This window comes from Amphibalanus amphitrite, unplaced genomic scaffold, assembly GCF_019059575.1.
Source record: "Amphibalanus amphitrite isolate SeventyFive unplaced genomic scaffold, NRLGWU_Aamphi_draft 000016F_arrow, whole genome shotgun sequence".
NCBI lineage: Eukaryota > Metazoa > Arthropoda > Thecostraca > Balanomorpha > Balanidae > Amphibalanus > Amphibalanus amphitrite.
This window is the reverse complement of record NW_024881512.1, coordinates 998,196-1,013,790: the sequence shown is the minus strand read 5'-3', so window position 1 is coordinate 1,013,790 and position 15,595 is coordinate 998,196. Positions and strand designations below refer to the sequence as shown.

The 15,595-nt window shown below is 56.4% G+C and overlaps 2 protein-coding genes across 5 annotated transcripts; one reads left to right on the top strand and one right to left on the bottom strand.

The window, feature by feature from the left end:
* Positions 1 to 5,153: 5,153 nt before the first annotated feature.
* On the bottom strand, positions 5,154 to 11,788 carry LOC122387375 (peroxiredoxin prdx-2-like). Of its 4 annotated transcripts, none has more exons than XM_043377531.1 (2): positions 11,670 to 11,788; positions 5,154 to 6,078 (listed from the first exon to the last, which is right to left on the bottom strand). In XM_043377531.1, the coding sequence occupies exon 2, from the start codon at positions 6,075 to 6,077 to the stop codon at positions 5,403 to 5,405; it is 675 nt and encodes a 224-aa protein (XP_043233466.1). In that variant the 5' UTR covers position 6,078; positions 11,670 to 11,788; the 3' UTR covers positions 5,154 to 5,402. The 4 variants fall into 4 exon arrangements, with proteins under 4 accessions (XP_043233466.1, XP_043233448.1, XP_043233459.1 ...); XM_043377513.1 differs by lacking the exon at positions 11,670 to 11,788 and adding an exon at positions 10,398 to 10,748; XM_043377524.1 differs by lacking the exon at positions 11,670 to 11,788 and adding an exon at positions 10,328 to 10,399.
* Positions 6,466 to 14,779, top strand: LOC122387356 (ranBP-type and C3HC4-type zinc finger-containing protein 1-like). Its single transcript, XM_043377470.1, has 2 exons — positions 6,466 to 6,660; positions 12,498 to 14,779. Exon 2 carries the CDS (start codon positions 12,564 to 12,566, stop codon positions 14,199 to 14,201), a length of 1,638 nt encoding a protein of 545 aa, XP_043233405.1. The 5' UTR covers positions 6,466 to 6,660; positions 12,498 to 12,563; the 3' UTR covers positions 14,202 to 14,779.
* The last annotated feature ends 816 nt before the right edge of the window (positions 14,780 to 15,595 follow it).

Sequence of the window (15,595 nt, the reverse complement as noted above, 5' to 3'; positions counted from 1 at the left end):
CGGTGGTGGGCGAGAGCGGATGGGCATGGAGGACGAACGGTGAGATGCGTAGCGAAACGGTTGCTAATTGCTTAGTGCTTAGTTTTTTTTTCGCTGCTGCATTTGTTCGCCCGTCGCTCGGCAGTAACATGCGTGCGTGTTTTCGCTGGATTTTGGCAGCGGCCATGTTGCGCGGTCGACGCGGTGGCTGGCGTCGGCGGGCTGCGCTGTGATTGGGCCGGCCGGTGGTGACGTAAGACTCTCACGGTGCGTGTGATTGGTCGGGACTCTCCGCTCGGTGACGTGACTGTGGCGTCACGGTCACGTGACTCCCCCGCCGGAGAAAGCGCGGGAACCGCCAGGAACCGACAGCGGCGGCGCCAGTGACCGGCGGTCGGGCGGTTGGGGGAGAGGAGAGGAGTGGAGAGTGACGGCCGGGAGAGGACCGGAGTAGAGTGACTGCCGGGATAGCGGCGACGGCCGGGAGACTGCCGGGATAGCGGCGACGGCCGGGTGACTGCCGGGATAGCGGCGACGGCCGGGATAGCGGAGACGGCTGGGAGACTGCCGGTGTAGGCGGCCATTGTGTGTTTCGGTGACGGGGCGGTAGAGGCGCCAGTGTCACTGAGGCGGCGGCAGTGACCTTTAGTACAGTTGGCGGCCGAGCCACTGGGAGGCGCTGTGCGCTGGGCGGCGGAACAGCTGATCGGGAAGGCGCGTGGCGGGTCAGCTGATCGGGACGGCGCGGTGAGTGTGACGTCTGACGATGGAGGCAGCTGGCATGGGCATGGTGTTGCCGGCGGTGTTGCCGTTCCGGTCGGGCGAGGATTTTCGCCGGTGGCTGAGAGGACTGGAACGCTACCTCAGTGCAGTCGGGGTGGTGGAGGCAGATCGGAAGTGCGCGATACTGCTGCACCTGGTCGGACCGGACATCGCTGACCTGAGCGAGACGCTGCCGGAGGACAGCGGGACAGATGACCGCTTCGAACAGCTGAAGGGCAAGCTGACGACGTACCTGTCGCCTGTGCGGAACGCGGTGGCGGAGAGGGCGCTCTTCCACCAGATGCAGATGGAGCCGGAGGAGGACTTGGAGCAGTTCCTAGGCCGTCTGCGAGCACAGGTCGTGCGGTGCAGTTACCCAGGCACGGAGGTGGACCGCGAGCTGTGCGATCGGTGTGTGCTGGGCAGCCAAGCCGATCTGCGGGAGAAGCTCGTTCAGCTGGCGGCTTCGAGGGGCGACCGACTGACGCTGGCCGAGGTCCGTCAATGTGCCCGCGCCTACCGGGACGTTAAGCAGCTGGGCGCCCAACTGTCCAGTGCGCGCGTGGTGGAGGAACCGGGAGCGGACGCGGCGAGCACCGCTGTCAATACGGTGAGGACGCCTCAGCCACGACGCGGGACCTGTTTCCGGTGCGGCGCTGCGGGGCACTGGCAACGAGACTGTCCTGCTGCGGGAGCTGTGCCGCGCGCCCGTGACAGCCGCTGTCCGGCTGGCCAGGCGGCTAGCGGCGGACGCAGCGGAGCGGCCGGAGAACACGGCCGGGGCGCGCCGGGCAACAGCGGCAGCGATGGAGGGCCCAGGCAGCGGCGATGCTTCAAGTGCGGCTCCACCGGGCACTTGAAGGCGGCATGTCCGCAGCGGCGGGTGCGACTGGTGGCTGCGGAGGAGGAACATACGGACGGCGACGGCGACGCGTGGCTGGTGAGCTCAGTCGACGGCGACGCGTGGCTGGTGAACTCAGTCGAAGCCAGCGCCGCTGAGCCGGAAATGAAGACGGTGACGGTGAACGGCCAGCAGCTGGCAATGGTCGTGGACACGGGGAGCCCGGTGTCGCTGGTGAGCGCGGAGACAGCGCGGCAGCGGGGACTTCTGCAGCTGCTGGACCCGTGTGACCTGCGCCTGACCTCGTTCACAGGTCAGGTCATTCCCTTGAGAGGGGAGGCGCTGGTAAGCGTCACGGCGTCGGGAAGACCCGCGACCCGTCTGCGGCTGGTGGTGACCGGGTTGGGACCCCACCGTCCGCTGATGGGACGCGAGTGGCTGCAGGCGCTTGGTCTGATGACGTCATCGGCTCGGGTATGCCGCGTGCAGCCGGCGCGGACGCTCGAAGGCGTGCCGGAGAGACACTCAGCTGTCCTCAACGAGGAGCTGGGACGCATCCCGATCAAGGGAGGACTGCGGCTGAAGTCGGATGCCAAGCTGATGTACCGGCGGGCGCGTCCGGTGCCGCTGGCGCTGCGAGACGCCGGTGGAGGAATCGGACGCCGGGACACCGGCGGGAGCAAGGAGCGTCGGGACGACAGCGGGCGCCGGGATGCTGGCGGACGGCGGGACGACAGCGGGCGCCGGGATGCTGGCGGACGGCGGGACGACAGCGGGCGCCGGGATGCTGGCGGACGGCGGGACGACAGCGGGCGCCGGGATGCTGGCGGACGGCGGGACGACAGCGGGCGCCGGGATGCTGGTGGACGTCGGGACGACAGCGGGCACCGGGATGCTGGTGGGCGTCGGGACGCTGGCGAGCGCCGAGACGCTGGTGGACGCCGGGGCGCTGGCGAAGCCGGCGGACGCCGGTACGGCGGCGAGAGCAAGGGGTGCCGTGACGATGGCGGGCGCCGGGAGGCCGCTGGGTGCCGGTGTGCTGGCGGAGGTGGCGGGCGCCGCGGCGATGGCAGGCGTCGGGGCTCTGAGGGAGCCGGAGGCCGCGCGGGTCACCTCAGGATCGGAGGTCGCGCTGGTGAACTCGAAGGTGTCAGCGGCGACAGGAGCCGGGTCCCTTGCGGCTGCGGCGAAGCCGGGAGCGGAGTGAGCGGAATGCGTCGTGACGGCGGCGGCGCCGGGAGGCGAGTCCGTCGGGACCGCGGCGGCGCTCGACGCCACTACGCAGCACTCCGAGGCAGCGCGGAGCGGCAATGGACGGCAGCCGGCAACCGAGGGAGAACGTTCGGAGCCGGTGCGAAAGTGTGGGCCCGGTGCTACGGAGGGCCGCAGAAGTGGGTCCGCGGCCGGGTTGTGACGCGGACCGGACTCGTCTCGTACGAGGTGGACGTCGGCAGAGGCAGTCTGTGGTCGCACCACTGCGACCAGCTCCTGTCGGCCGCGCCAGGCAGCACCGCTCCGGCCGGCGAATGCCGTGAGGAGGCGGAGCTGCGGAGCCGGCAGACGGAGGTGAATCCGTGGAGCCGGCGGACGGCGACGGATCCGGGGAGCCGGCGGACGGCAGCGGATCCGGGGAGCCGGCAGACGGAGGTGAATCCGTGGAGCCGGCGGACGGCGACGGATCCGGGGATTCGGCGGAAGGCAGCGGATCGGGGGAGTCGGCGGGCCGAGGCGGATCTGGGGAGCTGGCGGACGGAGTCGGATCCGGGGAGCCGACTGGCCGAGGCGGATCTGGGGAGACCGCGGACGGAGGTGGTTCCGTGGAGCCGGCGGGCCGAGACAGATCCAAGTAGCCGGCGGACGGAGGCGGACCAATGGAGCCGGTGGACGGAAGCGGATCCGGGGACTGAGGTGGATCCGGGGAGCCGGCGGACGGAAGACCCGACGCTGTCGAGTCGGCAGACGGCAGAAGAGACGAGCCGACGGGCGACTGAGGGGCCGGAGCGGCCGAGTCGGCGGACGTCGACAGCGGCGAGCCGTCAGACGGCAGAGGAGACGGAGCTGTCGAGTCGGCAGACGGCGGCGGAGACAGAGGAGCCGACAGAGGAGACGGGCCGGCGGACGACGGAGGAGCCGGTGCCGTCGTGTCAGCAGACGGAGGCAGAGGCGAGCCGTCAGACGACGGGAGGGTCGGACGGTCCGAGCGGGTGGACGGCGGTGCAGGCGAGCCGGAGGCCGAGGGACGGCGGAGGAGCCGGAGCCATCGGGCCGACGGCGGACGGCAGAGGCGAGCTGGCGGGCGGCGGAGGAGCCGGAACCGTAGAGCCTGCGGGCGGCGGAGGAGCCAGTGCTGGTGAGCCAGACTTCAACGGACTAGCGTCGGAGGCGGAGGCCGGACCGACCGGTCGGGCTGGCAGCCCACGGCGCCGCGCGCAGCCGGGGACTCCGCGCCGCTCGACGCGCAGAGGCGGTGCTCGCAGTCGGAAGTGTCTGTGTGGCGGTGTGTAGTTTTTTATGCTGATGGGCACTGTTCGGCGCGCAGTGGTCTCGCTCGATTGAGTCTGTGCGGCGGGAAGGAGTTGTTTTCTGTGTGAGCAGTGTACGTTTTTATTGGTTCTTTTCGTGCGCGTCATTTGTGTTTATGTAAAGGGGGTGAGGTGTGGTATCCTGAGCCGTCCCCCCTCCGACCGCGGCTGGGACCGCCCGTGGCTAGGCCGGTGCGGCGGCCGGAGACGCGCATGCGTGGGCCGGCGCGGCGGCCGGAAGTGTGGGCAGTCGCCGCTGAGCCCTGGCCGCGTGGGCATGTGTCTGGACGGGGAGCCGGCACGGAGGAGTCCCGTGCCGGGTGTGTCGGACTAATACAGAAGTGTGCCATTCCGAATCGCTCTCGGGCCAGGCGTCGCACAGCTGAGTAACGCGAGGCGAGGACAGAACCACGACAGAACAGAGTGCATCAGAGCGTGATACAAAGTCGGCTAAAATAAATTCCCAGGAATGCATCGAAATAGTGGACAATGCTCGTCGGATGTCGCGTCGCTTTGCTTTGGAGCTTCGTGCTTTGCTGCCGACGAGACGGTTGTCTGGTCGTTGTCGGCCGCTAGTTTTTCATTTGCCCTGCAGGTGGCAGCGGTTGCCAGTGGTGGCGGCGCCCAAGATTGCGGCGCCAGCAGAAACGGCCCAGGCGAGAGGGCAGTGGGCACACTAGTCACAGCATACGCCGGTCTAATTGTACACTACACTACACACTAAGCTCTGCCTTGAATGCTTGGTGGCTTCTACTGATTAATTCTTCTTTCTAAAAGCCGTTAACTTGATTTTCTTTTGCCGAAAATATGCCTAACTAGTGTGAGAGGAGACCAACGGACATCTGCAACCGACGATAATTGGACCTCAGTCAAGTCCGAAATGGTCCCATCGTTTAGTATTTCTAATTCTTAAGTCTATACTGAAAGAAGTCGGAACAAAAAATTTTAATGCCAAAATGCACAAATTTTGAATTATACCATTACCGTAACAGCAAACGACAACGCACTGGTGACGAACTTCGATGAATTTCTGAAAAGTCGAGATGTATATAGAGACATGATATTGTATTGGTACGCAAGACTGGCATGTCATCATACTTGGCTCCGTCCCATTTTGAATTAGGTACGCACAATATAAGATCAACGTCAAGACTAGAGTTTCCTCTTTCCAAACCCGCATTTTAATGACTAGCCACTCACATCATACGCCTCAATCGCAATCACTTTCACAACCTTTCACAGACATCCCTACCTCCACGATATAACCGGGTAAGCTCGCAGCAGATATCGCTCCGTCCTCACTCCACCTTCTCAAAGTACTCCTTGGATTCGGCCGGGCTGGGTTTGATGGTGGCGCCGCCGGGCTGCCAGTTGGCCGGACACACCTCGCCGTGCTCCTCCACAAACTGGAAGGCGCGCACCAGACGCAGCGTCTCGTCCACCGAGCGGCCCACAGGCAGGTCGTTGACCGACATCTGGCGCAGCACGCCGCTCGGGTCGATCAGGAAGAGGCCGCGCAGAGCCACGCCCTCGTCCTCGAGCAGCACGCCGTACTCGCGCGCGATGGCCTTGCTGAAGTCGGAGAGCAGCGGGTAGCTGAGGCCGCCCAGACCGCCGCTGCGCCGCGGCGTGTCGATCCACGCCAGGTGCGAGAACTGCGAGTCGGTGGACACGCCGACGACGGCCGTGTTGAGCGCACGAAACTCGTCCATACGGTCACTGAACGCCGTCAGCTCGGTGGGGCACACGAATGTGAAATCGAGCGGGTAAAAAAATAACACCAGGTACTGGCCTTTGAAGTCGGACAGCTGGACGGTGCGGAACTCGCCGTCCACCACCGCCTGGCCTTTGAAGTCGGGCGCCGGCTGCTGGACACGCGGCGCGAGCGCCGGCGCCGTGCGGCTCAACAGCCGCACCGGCCGCACGGACGCGCTCAGTCCCCGCAGCAGGCGAGAAGCGCTCGACGCCAGCATCCTGCGCGAAGGAGGCAGCGATTAGAGAAGAGGTTTTGTTGCGGAATGTAGAATGGAGTTCAGGACCGAAATATGCTGCATCCAGCATGCTCCTGGAACATACCTATAACTGATTCCAAGGTTTCTCCCACATACCACGATCCCATTCCCGACCCCCAGGTGAGGTGACAGTACCTACCTACATATACAAGTGTCTTTGGTTAGCTGTTTATCAGAGTGTATGTATGCATGCATGTATGTATGTATGTATGTATGTATGAATGTATCAACTTCAGAGGAGGATATGGGAAAAGAATAGCTTAAAGTGAAATACAAGTGAAAAAAAATTTACCTCACGTCTCACACAAGTTGTTTTAGTGGCCTTGACCTAAAACGTAAACACAATTTTTGCAGCATTTTAACGAATGAATACAATCATCCTTGAACCACGTGACGATACCGAGTTCGAGTTCGAAAATGTAAACACAAACACTGAAAAAAGATTTGTTTGGTAATTTGAATTGCATGTGTGTGTTTGTAACAGCACTTATTTTTGAACCATTCTTAGCCATTCAGTTATCCCTATTTGAACTGCAATATAAAGGTAATGTTATCTTGATGGATTGTTATCTATTGTCATCAGCCTCAAAAAGAATTAATGCATTATGCTTTTGACCCATGTTTAATAAAAAAATGGATGAACTTCAAAAAGTAGGTAAACTAGAATCTATAAAAACAACACAATTCTTTTTTGAATTTTCTTTAAGCACTGAAGGAAAACGTAAGGTTAGTGAGTTCTCGGCATGAACTGTGGGTATATGTCAAGTTTAGGTCCTAACTACAATTGTGACGCTGTTGATACGAATATGTTACAGCAAAAATGTTAGGTTTTAGGTTAGGTTAGGTTGTAGGTTTGTAGGTTTTAGGTTGTAGGTAGGTAGGTTTGTAGGTTTTAGGTTGTTAGGTTGTAGGTTTGTAGGTTGTAGGTTGGTAGGTTATAGGTAAGTAGGTAAGGTTAGGTCAGGTTTGATTATGTTTTTTCTTTTATTTGCGAGACATACGAGTATCATATTTGGATTCAGGATGTCAAATAATGTAAAAATATGTAAAATTTATCAATGAACTCTGCTTAGGACTTAAACTTGACATTTACCTGAACTGTGCTTGGCATTCCCAATTCCCATTGCAGCTTATTGCTATGCCCCCTTAGTTCCATTTCGCCTTGTTAGGATATATTTTCTGAGACGTTTGATTCAGATATTTTCAAAGATATACCAAAAATTGCAAATCAACATATATATCCAGGTCCAATTCACCAAACCTTTGTGAATGTGATCTGTATCGTAAATTTCCAGCCTGTATTCTAGTTGATCATTAAGTCAAGCCATTTTACTATCTTTTCTTATAATTGAGTATTGTGTATAATCATGAGCCTCTCATGTGAATGGTTGATGCTCTGTTACAGGTGCTAAATATGTAAAGACATATTTGTGTTATGAGATTATTGGAGCCAACAAGTAACTAAATAATTATGAAAATACTTTTATTCAATAGAAGTATTTTCATTTAGTTATTTGTTGGCGCCACTGATGACCTCATAACACAGGTGCTAAAATTCACCTGACATTCACCAATCCTGTATTGATTTAAAAATTGCTATCAGATAGGGACCAACCCAGGCTGGAAAACATCCTTACACTACGCCTCACTCCCATTAGACCCTCATGCGCTGAACTTCGGCCAAGCGATTTTGAGCTGAAATTTCTGCTTGATTTCACCAAAAGTTTGGTGCCTATTTGTGCCAAAATTAAGCCACTTTTATTTAAAGCACTTTTGCACTTCTACTGACCACGGCTGTATCAACCAGACAGAGCGCTCCGGGGCCTTGGAGCTCTCTGTCTAATGATTGAGCATCCGAATTAGGTGATCCAATGCCACAATACGCGTAGCGCACTATCGTGTCGTGGAACAAGGCCCGGGCTGGAAGTTTTGGGGCCACAAAAATTGGCGGAGTGGTGTGTTTGAGGCTGGCAGGCAGGCAGCGGAGCAGCACGTGCTCCGGCACCTCAGCCTTTTCTCGTCACTTTGCGCCGTGGGGCACCGTTTGTTTGTGCACTACTGGCATGCCGCGGAGGGGAGACGGCCGATTCGGTGCACTTACTGGAGCGAGCGCCGAGCGGGCCCAGTAGCCCGCCCCCATCTGGTGCATCGAAACGGCGTCCTCTCGGTCCTCTCCGGGGATGGGGAGTAGCTAGCTAAGATTGGCTTGAATCAGTTGTCGCGCCATTTGACGCGAGGCCGCATAATGAACCGCCCGGGTCAGCGAGCGGGCGTTCGAGGGCAGGACGGCCGCTTGTTTCGCCAGTTCGTCGGCGCTCTCATTCCCCTCGATCCTGCAGTGGGCAGGAACTTGGGCCAGTGGCATATCCAGGATTTCGTCAAGGGGGGGGGGGCATACTGTATTGTGGTGCCCCTGGCATTTGGTACCCCCTAAAAAATTCACGGATTTCGGTCACTGACTCAGGGGGATGGTGCCCCGGAGACCTCGGGATGGTGCTCCTGAGACCTCGGAACTCGGGCCCCTGGTGCCCCCCGGGAGGCCAAAGGGGGGCATGGCCCTGATGGCCCCCTCTCTGGATCCGCCACTGACTTGAGCAGGAACCCACTGCAGAATTACTTCACGACGCTCGGTGATGTTCCATAAGGTTTTCCAAACCTATCTCCGCGCCGAGGGTGGAGGCCTCACCTGGGCGGCCGCTCCTGCGATGAGAAGACTCAAGGCGGCTCACGAGTCGGAGCACGCGACGACCGGGGCGGGGGACGTATCGTCCCGAGCCTTTTCAGAGCCGCCCGCAGGGCGAATCTACTGCTAGATTGACCAGCGTGCCGAAACATTTGGTGACCGCCATTCCCCGAAATATTCTGCGGCCGCCCTGCGCCGAAAAATTCATCGGCCGCCCCGTGCTGAATTCAGCGCAAGGGAAGTTACCCCGGACGTGCGCTGAAATTTTGTGATATAAAGGGAAGGTTTTGTGATATAAATAAAATGATGGTTGAATCTTGACCTCATCTTGCAATGCCAAGGTGGGCATAGGCCATGCCACTCACCACTCAGCCAGTCATGAAACTGACCAAAACAACACCTTAGCCAACAACATTTGATTCAGGAAATGCTTTCCAAGCCAGGTACCTACTCAAATCTCCTTACAATTTACATTACAGAATTGTCCCACCTCTATCTAGTATGTGTTAGTGGTATTATAGGCTTGTGTTTTCCTGTGTCACATATGAGGTTTGCTGCTTGCAGGCATGAACACAGATCCAAGAAAGTGTATCTGGGAACTGATCCCACAGTTCTTGATATCTGATCTGTTGGGATCAGAGATCAAATTCTCAGTTGTGGTGACATCCATTGAGATCAAAGATCAAGCTCAAACCTTTTTTTTTGCTTAGAGATCTGGTGAAAACATATCTCATAGATCCCTACTGACCCTACTCAATTTTTGTTTGCATCAAAATTCAAGGGACAATTGCTACAATTTGCAATGGCTCTGTTTCAGGGATATTGTGAATACAAATAACAGTTCATAGTTTGTGGTACTTATTGACATGAAACCACATGAGAACTTGGTTCACATGTTGCATTGAGTAGGATTCACTAAACTTGGATCATAGATCCCTGTCTTGATTTATTGTCAGATCCTATGAGGTCATAGATCCAGGGCATATTTTTTCATATGATATCTCTAGTCTACTATCTAGTGGGATCATGGATCCTGATTTACCTATTGTTTGTTTTGAAATCCACTGAGATCATAGATCTATTATTGTGATCCATGCACATGTCTGACTGTATGACTATGCATGCTATTTACTTGCTGTTAAGTAATCCTAAAATATGTGTGCTGACATATTCAGAGCTCACCAAATTTGATTTGCCTATCTATGATGTATGGACTAACCCAACAAACTAAGCAAAAAATGTGTTTGGATTTACAATTTTTGAGGTTTAGGTATTGATTTTCAGCAGATATCATTAAGGACTATAGTATTGTTCAATAATAGGTTTAGCAGTAGGTATCACATTGTTGATAACACTGGCTAACCTAAAAGCATTGTTGTGGTGTGGCGAATACTGAATAATGACATGGTTGGTAAATACATCATCAAAAGAAACATATTTTCACTTTATCAAACCCTTGACTTGCAAGCAAATATCTTTGCAACATTTCAAGCATCTATCTCATGACAGTCTGCCCATTACACCTTACACGTAGCTCTGGAAGATTTTCACTCTATGAAATCCCAACCATCGTTCTTGTGAGGATTAATTCATCTTACCTGAAAGGAATTGCACACCCCTGATAAAATATCAATTTGACTTTCCCTAAATGCCTAAAGCAAGAAGACCATGTGCACAAAATGAAGAAGGAAGTCTTCTTCAAATGAAATGCTAATTTACTGAATGTTACAGAGGGCCGACGTTAAAAAGATGTTGATCTCATAGTTAGTTTTGAGGGATATGATGCATGCCTGGCGGCCGATATAGATAAAAGCAAATGATCTGTAGAAGTTTGGCACATTTATCTCTTTGTGTGTCTAAAAATGTTCAAAGTGTTCCTGTTGCCTACGCGCGAAAGGTAGCGTTATTCACTGCAGCAAGTTACCGGCTGTGTGGAGTTTTCTGTCGTAGACATTTCCGGTGATGAAAATACAAAACAAGGGACGGGTCCACGACGGGTCGAATTATTAATATCCGAACGAAATCACAGACACGCTGCAAACTATGTAGTCACCACTTTATAGTACCTATGCATAAAGTTGTGCGATATGCATGTGCGATAAAGCTATAGTGCATCATATATGAGTAATATGAGTATAGTTGATCGCTCACGTAAATATGTTGCTGATGCTTGCGACAGGCGGGTCCTAATATCGATCGCCATGAATGATTCGTCATTCGACGTGACAATGAGGACGATTGCGCCCGCTGAATAAACTATGTAATTGTGTCATTTTTTAGCTGATTTTAGCTATGCTTCCGAAATTTGACATCAAAAAGTAATACGAACTATATTTTATTTTATCGGGAAGTTCATTGTCATGGATACGCTGAACTGATGGGTCAAAATTCATACTGACGTCAGAAAAGCCTCGTTTTCCTACGAACTTGCACCACTACGCAGTTGCTGTGGCTGCGTGGCATGCGATTATGTCTTCGATTTTCATCCTGTGACCATTTCAATAGCGCCAGGGGCATGGCCATTGGACATGGTATTTGTATTGGCAACGCGGCGGCTGCCCTTCGCCAGCCCGCCCGTATCGACTTGCAGGCGGAGCGCGAGCTGCAGCGCCGTCGTGTCGGGACATCCGCGTCCAGGGGCGACGTCAGAGTCCCCTTCGCGGGCGTCCAGGCTAAACCAGTGCCCTCTCCGCCATCTCTAATGCTCCACTGCATTACCTGTGGCCTCATCCTCATCCCGTTTCCGTCGCCTTGTTAGACTCGGATTTGTCATCGAAGGCCAAATTTTGGTGTATCTTGTACGCATGCTCGGCAGCTTACATACTCGTATCATCGGTAATCTGAAAGTGCAGCCTTGGGCCAATTCTCACCGGGGCTGGGCGGTGTGTGCCGTTTCGCCGGTGTATCTCGGTGTCCTACAATATCGAGCGTTGTTGTGTTGAACCTTCACTGGGCACAAAGTCCGCCTCCTCCCCTCACTGATAGCGTCTGACTGGTCCCCCGCGGCCCCGCGCTGCGGCTGTCGCAATCCGACTCCTTCAGCACACCTCTAGCGCCACTGGCGGTGCGCCGCGACCGATCAGTTGCATATCAGAGGGTGACAGGGCGCGGTGCAGGCGGCCCGGGCGGGGCCCTTCCGCGCCGTGAGTGTCGGTTTTGTGCCCGGTGAGCTGTGTGCAGCCGGCGGCGCCTGTATATACGGTCCTATCGGCTGTCCGGGGATCCGCTGTCAGCCTGGACTGGAACCGCGCGTGCCGGTATGTGAGCGGGCGCCAGTCGGCGGGTGGCCGTCCGGACCGGCGCAGGGACGTGCGGGGAGTTGGAGTGAAGTGGAGGGGAGTGGGGTGAGGCTGTGAGGAGTGTGACGAGAGGTAGTGAACTGCGCGTTATTCGTAAAGTAAGCGCGGTGTTCCTCTGGGTCGGGCGGATAAGTGCGTTTGGAAGGGAACGACGCCGATAAACGTTTTGTTAGTTCGACGTATGTAGTTATTTTTCGTTACTGTGTTGCAATGAAGGCTGTATTCTAAATAATGTTTTATTAATCATTACAAGTACGTCTCGTTACGCACTACATAATCTATAGATCATAAATTATTGTACCTACCCGTATTACCGATTTTAAGCTTTCGAGTTAGGATATGTCCGCTACATAGTGGAGTGTTTACCGTTTCATCATCAGCTTTTCTTTTCTGTTTCAGACATTCAGACCACGATAATGCCCTAAATAACTGTGTGGCGAGGCCAGCGCCATCCAACCGTTCACCATGGCTCTTGTTGGAGAAGAGCTGGCGAGGCCTTTGACCGAGGAAACTGACGGAAACGTTTCACGGGACGAAGGCGCCGAATCGAGCCAAGCGGTCTCTCGCGTGCGTCCCAGTGAGGACGACAGTGAGGCGTCCGACGAACAGGCTGCCGAAATCGTCGAGCTCCTACCGAATGAGAGTCGCGAGAGAACAGAGGAGGGGACAGAAGACGACGAGCCGCAGCGCGCGGGCGGCTCGCCCCAAGAAGCAGTGGTTCCTCACCCGTGTGTGACGCCCAATGAGGAGTCGTTCGAGTGCACCATCTGTCTGTTTGACATCCCGCCGGGCAGCGGCGCGGTGCTGCGCCAGTGCACGCACACCTTCTGCAGGCAGTGTCTCGCCAGCCTGGTAAAGCACTGCGACGACACGGAGGTGCGCTGTCCGTTCTCCAGCACGGAGATGGCCTGCCGCGGCGTGCTGCTGGACAGCGAGGTGCGCGCGCTCGTCTCGGCCGAGGTGATGGCGCTGCGCGACATGCGCTGCCTGAACCGGGCCGGCTTTGACATCGCCACCGGCCAGCTGTGGCCCAGTCTGACCGAGACCACCATGCGCGACCTGGTCACTAACAGCACGCGCTTCGAGTGTCCGCTGTGCTTCAGCGCGGCGGCACCCGGCGCCGGCGTGGTGCTCAAGGACTGTCTGCACTCGTTCTGCCGGTCGTGTCTGGTGGACGTGGCCGAGGGCTGTGTGCTGGAGGAGGTGCCGTGCCCGTGCACCAGCTCCGACTACCGCTGTGAGAGCTACCTGCTCCAGGAGGAGGTGCGCGCTCTGCTCGGGCCGGCCGCCTACACGCGCCGCATGGAGCGCGCGCTGCAGCACGCCAGCGAGGAGCGCGCCGCCCGCCAGATGTGGGGCACGCTGCAGGCCATCGGCCAGCAGGACCTGGCGCCCAACGCCGACCCGTTCGACTGTCCCATCTGCTTCTGCACCATGGAGCCCGGCGAGGGCGTCGTGCTGAAGGAGTGTCTGCACACGTTCTGCCGCGACTGCCTGGCCGGCCTGGTGCGCCACTGCGACGCGCCCGAGGTGCAGTGTCCGTTTGTCAGTAACGAGTACAGCTGCACCAGCACGCTGACAGCTAAGGAGATACGCGCGCTGGTCAGTGACGAGGACTACGAGCGTCACCTGGCGCGCTCGCTGCGCCAGGCCGAGGGCAACACGGCCAACTCGTTCCACTGTCGCACGGCCTCGTGCGCCGGCTGGTGCGAGTTCGAGGACACGGTCAACACGTTCTGCTGCCCGGTGTGCACGCGCGTCAACTGCATCACGTGCCGCGCCATCCACGAGGGCATCGACTGCCGCGACTACCAGGAGAGGCTGGCGGCCGACGCGCGCCACAACGAGGAGGCACGCCAGACGCAGGCCTACCTGCAGGACATGCTGGCCCGCCGGCAGGCCATCAACTGCCCCGTCTGCCGCATCGTGCTCATGAAAAAGGACGGCTGTGACTGGATGCTGTGTCCGGCGTGCCGCAACGAGGTGTGCTGGATCACGGGGAAGGCGCGCTGGGGCCCGCGTGGCCGCGGGGACAGCTCCGGAGGCTGCCGGTGCCGGGTCAACGGCAAACTGTGCCATCCCAACTGCCGAAACTGCCACTGACGCCGGCCGAGAGCTCCACAGACGCATGACCATGAATTACGGAGATTATCGATGTGCCATGCCAACTGGCTGTGCTGCTGTTTATTGCCGGATGTGTATATGAGTGTTGTGTTTCGCCTCTGCATTTACCGTATAATGTGAATTTGTGTGACACGGTTTGATAAGCATGCTGAACAGTTCAGCCCCAAGAAGGGATTATTTAATTCAGAAATGGCCAGTAACCATTCCTTATTTTTAGGAGCTCGAGTAGCTGGCACCAGTGAGCCGTTGTAGATATATTGAAAAGCCTAGTGTTCATTCATCATGCATTGATCGCTCATGAAATCGTTAGCAGTATTTCAGCTCTGGGATTTGTGCTGCTCACGGTCATGTTTTCGTAAAGCACACGTAGCTCAAGCTTTTATGTTATAGGTTTGATGAATAAAAGATACTATATTCGTCAAATTAGCTCAGGCCAGTCCATGCTTGTGATCAAATGAGCTGACCTGCAATGATACTCGAAATGTCTTTATCATATCTGTAAATGAACTTTTTGTTTTGCGATTGATGCGCAGAATAAACGTTTTCATTATCAAAAAGTGAATATAGCTGTCGAGTGGCGAGCTTCAAAATAGCGGGTTATCGCTCGGTGATGCATTGTTTGTGATATGCATTTTTGTAAGCTGGTATTGGTCTGTTTACGCGTCAGCATTTGGTCGGACTTAAATCGGTCCGCCCGATGACCTCTGTATGTCTGTCACTGTTGTTCCGGCCGGCGGCGGGGTGGGTGGAGGTGGTCGGCCGGGCCCGCTGGTGGTGGTTCCATCTGTTTCCCGAGTCCCGACTGTCCCGCCGACCGGCGACCGTCCCGGCCTATCTGGCGCCGGGTGCAAAGTCGCCGGTATCTGCCGCACAGGAGGCGCCCCAGCCGGTCGGCGACTGTGAGGCACGGAAACTCACTCTGGAAATGTTCCCGTTCCAGCTCAAACTGCACCCAGTGACCCGCGACGGCTGCTCTGCACGAAATGCCGCGGGAGGGGAAATGCCGCTCTGCGCAGGGGCGGACCGTTTTGGGTGGGTCCAGCTAGCTGCCAGTATATTTCCGGTTCCTAAGAGATAACTGAGCAGGGGAGGGCAGCCGATGTACGTAGCCGACTGAGAACACCAGTGTGCAGTTGTGCGGCTCTCAGTCATATGGCCTTACTTGCACGTCGGGTCACATCTGGCAACGTGTCTGTGAATTGCCTCCAGGACAGGCCCTGAATCTATGTCTCCGTGTCCTCAATTCGGTCTCTCTCTCTCTCGGGGTGGACCACCCTCCACGCCAGACGTGAATCTCTCAGTGCTCTCAGTCCTTCCCTAGTCCGAAGCTAATGCTACTGATATGGGCCTACTGGGTACCCCTAGCGGACGAT